Below are 7,500 nucleotides of genomic sequence, written 5' to 3'. Positions count from 1 at the left end.
ATTTTGCTACTACTGTGAATCATAGTGTAAATATTTGATATTCAGGAAATCTGATAGGCAACCCCAAGGGGGTCATGACTCACAAGCTGAGAACCACTAAGATGAAGAGCAATTAATGGCTGCGGAGAGAGACACTGCCTTCTCCAGAGTCTATCCAGGCCGCTGATGGGATATTCAATTCCAAGTGGTCAGCACTAAAGACATATACATTTCAGCTGGTTTTATTTATATATATATATTATATTTATACATATATAATACATATATATGTATATAAATATTTATACTTATATATATTTGTGTGTGCACGTGTGTGTGTATACAGGTGTGTGTGTATAAAACAATATTAAAACAGAGGTTATGGATTTGAGAGGGAGTGAGAAAGACAGTAAGAATTGGAGGTAAGATTAGGGGCGAGAGTGATGTAGACACAATATTTGTGTGCAAAATAATCAAAAAATTTTAATTAAAACAAACAACCCCAGAAGTATGAGAATTGGGAGAGTGTGACTGGAAAATTACCTACACTATTTCTATTCCAGTATCTCCTCCCTCACCTCTCTTATGGTTGAGTAGAATTTGTTCTGAGTTGGAGATTTTTTAACTTCCCAAGGCTAACCATAGAGCAACGGAAACTTCCAGAGTCGACAACCCCAAAGAATGCCTGCTCTAACAGTCTAAGGTCTGGGGACTCAATGGTCCTAATACTAACCCTATAGCTTAAAAATCTCACTGAGGGAGAGGAAGTCATATCTTGTGGCTGTGGTGAGGTGTACAAGAACTAGTGTCCTGTAAAAACTGCAGGTCAGACAAACTGGAGTCAGACAGCAGCAGGCTAAAAGAATGATCAGGAAAAAGGGAGTTTGATTAGATACTATCACTGTGTCCAGGTGTAAGAATGGTAGCAATGGAGGCCTTCCTAGGCCCACACTCTCCACCTCTACAGATCCCTAGACCTGCTAAAGTAGTTAGAATATCCCAGTTGGTTTGGGATATTCAGAAAGAGAAATGTGACCATGGTATGTTGGTCCAGAGAGTTTTGTTCTGGATTGCCCGGGAAGCTGAGAAAGTCTGTAAACTTTCCCCCTCACTGCTTGCACCTCCAGCCCACTAACTTATCTTCTTGCTAACCTAAAAATAGCCTAAAACTTTACAACTTTGTCTCTCAAGGGCCAAGATGGCTCTGCCGTGTTATTTGTGATTCATAAAGCCAGTTTATGAAAAAAACTAGACTCAGAAAGCCCTTTTCCATGTAAAAATATAGAGCAACAGATTCATTGGCTTGAAAATCTTTAATGTTTTGAAGTTAGATAGCTACAATCTGCTTGTGAAAAGTGAGGTCAAAAGGGCTGTGCCATTGGTATATTGTATAATCATAAGCACATAAGAAAATTTCAGTCATGAAAGGAAACCTGGTTGACCTTTCAAAGGGAGCAGATACAACCGTGATATGGGGTGATGGGCCAGTTATGAAAGTCAGATCATGCATTCTTTCTACTATTGTAATGTTGCTCAGATTCAAGTTTCAAAGCCAGAACCACAGGACTTTGAGATGAGCCTATCTGATCACCAAAGGGAAGAATCAGACTCAAAGGAAAAGGGTTCTAGACAAAGATGGCTGGTGGAAAACCTTGCCTAAGTGAAATAACACACTGTGAAATAAAGCAAATTTGGGCTGCTTGTGGCTCCTGCCAACCAAGGTATCCAACTTTCAGTTTTATCATCCATAAAATGGGCCCTTTGTTCTACCTACTGGATAGGAATATTGAGGAGACTAAGGAGCACTTGGTAAATGTTCATTAAGAGTTCTTTATTCTTTTTTCTAAATTTCATAATTATGTACAAAAAACTTAGTGTACATTTAACCCAGTTTAGTGAGAAGTTCTTTAGCCTTTGCCTCCTCCAGCTTGGCAGTGCAAGCCACAGACTTAGGACCCAGAATGTCGCCTCCCCAGTGGTGGCAGATCTCTTCATATCTGTCATTATAACTGGTCCTTATGTCTTCTACCAGCTTAGCCAGAGTACCTTTGTCTTCCACTAAACTGTGTGAAGGCATAGCTTCCTGTGGACCAGGCGCCCCAGCCTGGCCTTTCCCTTGACGATGCAGTAGGGCACCCCCATCTATCCACACAGGGCAGGCAGGAAGACCACCAGCTCAATGGTGTCTACATCACAGGCAATCACCACCAGCTGAGCCTTCTTGTTCTCCACCAAGGTGGTGACTGTATTGACTCATGCACTGAGGACAAGTGATCCCTTAGTTGGGACGTCCCCTTTGCCAGGAGCTTTCTTCTCAGCATGGGCCAGTAGCCTTTGCTCCTTCGCCTTCTTTGTCTCTGTCCTATACTTGTGGGCAAGCTTAAGCAGATGGGTAGCTGTTTGCTGGTCCAGGGCCTGGGTAAACTGCTTAATGCCCGAAGGTACCTTGAGCTCCTTATAGGGGATGGCTCTTTGCTGCTGCAGCCTGATGTAGCGGGGCCATTTGACGAAGCGTGTGAGATCTCTTTTGAGCTGGATGTCCTGCTCAGTGCTGAAGTTCTTGGGCCTTTTCTCAAACAAAGGATTGACCACCTTTTTTGCCTCCTGTTTCTTGACTACAGCAGGGACTGGGGCCACCTTCTCCCTTCTTTCCTTTAGGCATCTTGCTCATCTGGAAGCGAGAGAAAGAAAAGAGAGTTCTTTATTCTTATTACTTACCCATATAATGATGGATTTGTATGAGGATTTTAATCTCTGAGGCTGCAATCACCAAGAATCTTCCCATATTTAAACCCAACAACAGTTCTTGTGCAGTAAGAGTGCGCGTTTCTTTGTCTCCAGTTCCAAACACAGCGTGTCCCAGGAACCACACTAAGGCCGACCATTTCTGTTTCTTCTTGATGTTCGGCCACAGTAGAGCCTTGAAGAGTGTCTCTGGACACTCAGAATAGAAGAAGCCCAAGGTCTTCAGGAATGGGAGATGGCTATACTGGGACATTCTTATTGAGATATTCAAGACCCCAGACTAGAAAGGGGGAAGTCAGGCCATACCTTAGCGGGGAGCACCTCAAGCCCTCACCTGACGAGGCATGGATGGAGAGCATGGTGTGGAGAGCAGTGGGAAGGAGGAGAGCGGAGTTGGGCGTCTCACAGGCACTCAGGTCTGACTAGACAAGGGTGTCACACGGAGGAAGTCCTGAGAAATCATTACCTGTGTTTGCAGTCCACTGTGACAGAAAGATGAAAGGTACCTGTGGTAGCCACTCTTGATTGCCAGCTATACTACATCTGGAATTAACTAGAACTCAAATGGCCGGGCACAACTCTGAGGGATTTTTTTTTCTTAATTAAACACTTTGAAGTGGAAAGGCCCACTTCTAATCTGGATCTCTGAGGTGGGAAAATACACCTTTACTCTGGGCCATAGCTTCTGCTTGCAGCCTATATGAAGGCCATGAAAGAAGGAAGCTTGGTTGCTCTTTCCTGCTTGCTCTCGAAAGTCCACTCCTTCACTGGCATTACAGCCTACTTGCTTGTGATTTTGACATATGCTGAAGACCAGCTGAGTGAGACATTCTGCCGAACAACTACAAGATTCTTGAACCTTCCATTGACAGACAGTCATTGTTAGGCTAGCTGAGCCTTAGTTCCCTTAGTACGCTGACCTGAGTTTCCTCAGTTCCCTGACCCCAGGGCCTTCAGTACCCTCTCCCCAGTTCCCTCCAGTATTCTGATCCAAGTTCAGTACCCTGACCCCAGTTCCCTCAGTACTCTGAGCCTGTTCTGTGTACCATGGACACAGAGGTTCTCCGTGGGTTGCAATAACCCACTGGCAAACCTTTGTCTCCAAAAATATTTACATTATGATTCATAACAGTAGCAAAGTTACAGTTAGGAAGTAGCAATGAAAATAATTTTGTGATTGAGGGTTAAAACAGCGTGAGGAACTGTAATAAAGGGTGGCCTTAAGAAGCTTGAGAACCAGTGGGATAAAGAATGAAAGCAAAGTTAGGCACTCATGTTCAGTATCCCCATCCTGAAGCAGAGAACACTGCTCATCTTAGCTGCGACTGAGTTTTCCCAACTGTGAAAGGAGCGTATCACAGTGTGTCCTCGTAACGTGGCCCTACTGCATGCATTGTCTTAGGTTAACTGAGTGTATTCCTTTGCCTAAAAGAACCAACCCAGAGGAAGAAAGAATTACGAATTATGGTTCATGGTTTCATAACCCATCACTATGGAGAAGGGATGGCGAAGGCCAGATGGCATGAGTGTGTGGCTGAGATTTCATGTTCTAACAGATTATTAGGGAAAGAGCAATCGGGAGAGCACGAGCTTGATCAACTTCTATTAGCCACGCCCCCTCCTAACGGCTTCATGGCCTCTTAAAACTATACAACTAGCTGGGGATCAGGCATTTAAAACATGTGGCCAATGGAGAGCATTTCAAATTCAAGCCACAGCAACGAGTTAATGACTATGAGTATGTTATTATGTGTACTGTGCTTAGGCAGTACCTAGCACACAGTTAATTAGGGTAGTATCATTTTTACAGTATCAGATCTCAAACTTAAATGAGTGTATTTTTTTCCACATAAAGGAAAAGGAAGCATTAGATTCCTAGTAGTCACTAAGAAATTGGATTTATTCCTCTCTCTGCCCTAAGTCATAGTCTTGGAATTCCACCTACAAAAGAAAGTAACTAGTTGTTGTTAAGGATAGACCTAGAGTACAGGGGGCTCTGCAGCTCCCTGATGTATAATAGCACACCTTGAACTCTCCAGTAAATTCAGGGGAACTGGATCATTCTATCCACAGACAAGCAAGAAAGGAAAAAGGCTTTTGTGGAGCACTTGATCTGGGCTGTGAATGCCTGTGCTCGCAACAGCTGCTGGCTCAGTTCTCAGTGGCCTGGCAAAATAAAGTTCAGCCTGAGGTCAAACTCTATTGAAGCTGGCAATGCAACGTAGGCTGCTGTAGCTTGTGATAACCCTAGTGTTTCCTTGGACTTCACTGCTATCCTGCTATCCAAGCTGCCACTGTGCCCTTAGAAGTTGACTCCACATCAGAACCACAAAGCGAAACAAATGAGTGCTAGGTAAAGAGACAGTGGCCTTCACTACAGGATGGACCAGCTCCACGGCAGGGGGCCAGGTCCTCACAGTCATGCTTGCCTACAGCTGTGCAGAGGTACCTCGGTGGCTAGACGCATCTTGCTCTCACTTTACGCACTGTCAGGAGCCAGGGTCACGTTATCGCTTAGGCATTGGTTATTGTAGTGATTAATATTAGTGATCAAGAGAAGCACAGAAATCTGCTGCTGAGCACCTTCCTCCGTAGAGCGTCACAGAATGAACACCACGAGAAGAATCTGGTAACACAGAATCCAAACTCAACCAAAAACTATTTTCAGAAAGGAGTCTGAAGAAACAAAACAAAAGCTGCTGGTGTTTTACAGTGAAAACTTAGAAGAAAAACAGTCTTGATGCTGGCTAGTCTTGTATTAGCTTGAAATGAGCAAGAGTCAACTTTGAAGAAGGAACCTCAATTGAGAAAATGCCTCCTGTGGCAAACCTGTGGAGATTTTTTTTGGCGGGGGGGGATTGACGAGGGAAGGCTCAGTTCCCTGTAGGAGAGTCCATCTCTGGCCTGGTGGTACTGGGTGCTATAAGAAAGCAAGATGGGCAAGCCCTTATGGAAAAATCCAGTAATTAGCATGTCTTATGGCCTTTGCTTTAGTTCCTGTCTCAGGTTCCAGCCTTGAGCGTGTGCCCTGACTCCCTGATGAACTGTAACTGGACATGTAAGTGAAATAAACCCTTTCTTCCCCAAGTTGCTTTTGGTCGTGTGCTTTATCATAGCAATCAAGTCCCTAACTGAAATAATACCTTTTGATCCCCAGTGAAAAAAAATTAAGAAAGAGCTGGCCCTTTAAAAAAAAAAAACAGATGATTTCTTTTATTGATACCTATAATGAGCAATTACATAGAATTTTTAAAAAGTCCCTTACATGGGGCGATATGATCATTCAATGAAATTTAAGTAGTCCAGAGGCCCAAGACAAAGCAGAGAGAATAAAATGAAATGTATACTTACTTAAGGGTCTGTGTTGTGTATTCATGCCTCTGACTTACGGAAGGTGAGGACACCACAAATGTCTGTGGACGACTTGTGACTCATCTTCTATTTGATTTTAAACCTAGTCATTACTAGAGAACACAAAGGATGCCAACTGCTGTCTCCTTTTCAGAATAGTCTCATCTGACATGGTCTCTGCTCTAGGTTTCGTCCTATCTATCTGTAGAACCGGTGATCTGGGACGACACGAGTCCGCATTCTCATGCCACTGTGTGCCAAAAAATGGAAGGACAGAAAGGATGCTCAATGGTTAGCGTGAGCACAAACTGCTAACGATTTGCCCTGCATTTTTTGTTTCTTTATTTGTTTTAAACAATTATATCATCTCTTCAATATTTGTACAAGGCTGAGTGAAGCCCTTACTCAGGGAGCATTAAAAATTCATGAAGCACTATCATTTAATCATATTTTTATGAACGAATCTGTCCTTTATGAACGACTTGTGCCAATTGTGTCAATTGTATCCATTCAGCATTAGCCTCATTCTTGGAGATGCTAGGAGTTGATGTGTAGTCCTTGGAGCACAAGATTAGTGTAAAAGCTCTTGGAAGCCCTATGTTTTTGTTCTACTTCAAGAATCACAATCAATTGGATTAAACTTTTAATGGCTGAGTGTGGCAGGTGCCTTCCAGACACACTCATACTAACACATCTTCAATCCAACTTCTGCTTCTGATTGCAACTAAACTCTTTGTGGAGATCAAGTGTCAGGATGCTACAAACAAGAATGCAACACGATTCTACAATCCCAGCCCTTGCTATCTTGTTCTGATTATCAGGCTAGTCTTAAACTTGCCATTCTCCTGCCCTAGCTCCCCAAATCTGAATATTACGGAATACTCCCATCGTATTTATAAAACTCAATCTAAATTTGTTGAAAAGTCTTCTGTCTAGCATCTTTTCTTCTTGAACTGTGCCTTCAAGCTTGGCATGCTCCGTAAGGTGCATCTTGAACTGAGCATTCTTGGGAATATATCCAGGTTAGAAGTGCTTTCTTTCTTTCTTTCTTTTTTTTTTAATTAACTTGAGTATTTCTTATTTACATTTTGAGTGTTATTCCCTTTCCCGGTTTCCGGGCAGACATCCTCCTAATCCCTCCTCCTCCCCTTCTTTATGGGTGTTCACCTCCCCATCCTCCTCCCATTGCCGCCCTCCCCCCAACAATCTAGTTCACTGGGGGTTCAGTCTTAGCAGGACCCAGGGCTTCCCCTTCCACTGGTGCTCTTACTAGAATATTCACTGCTACCTATGAGGTCAGAGTCCAGGGTCAGTCCATGTATTGTCTTTAGGTAGTGGCTTAGTCCCTGGAAGCTCTGGTTGCTTGGCATTGTTGTACATATGGGGTCTCAAGCCCCTTCAAGCTCTTCCAGTTCTTTTTCTGAT

At 43.4% G+C, this 7,500-nt stretch overlaps 1 protein-coding gene and 1 pseudogene across 1 annotated transcript in view; both read right to left on the bottom strand.

Moving 5' to 3' along the window:
* Positions 1-2,641, bottom strand: part of LOC116883181 — a 39,369-nt pseudogene extending 36,728 nt beyond the window's left edge.
* A 3,537-nt stretch (positions 2,642-6,178) lies between these two features.
* Pter (phosphotriesterase related) overlaps positions 6,179-7,500 on the bottom strand; it is a 2,588-nt gene continuing 1,266 nt past the window's right edge. The window contains exon 2 of the mRNA XM_032884224.1: positions 6,179-6,325. Within this exon, the coding sequence (XP_032740115.1) occupies positions 6,179-6,325 (147 nt within the window). The remainder of the gene's footprint in view (positions 6,326-7,500) is intronic.

Source organism: Rattus rattus, chromosome 14 (assembly GCF_011064425.1).
Source record: "Rattus rattus isolate New Zealand chromosome 14, Rrattus_CSIRO_v1, whole genome shotgun sequence".
Taxonomy (NCBI): domain Eukaryota; kingdom Metazoa; phylum Chordata; class Mammalia; order Rodentia; family Muridae; genus Rattus; species Rattus rattus.
Note: the sequence above shows the minus strand (reverse complement) of the source record. Positions and strands in the feature narration are given on the sequence as shown.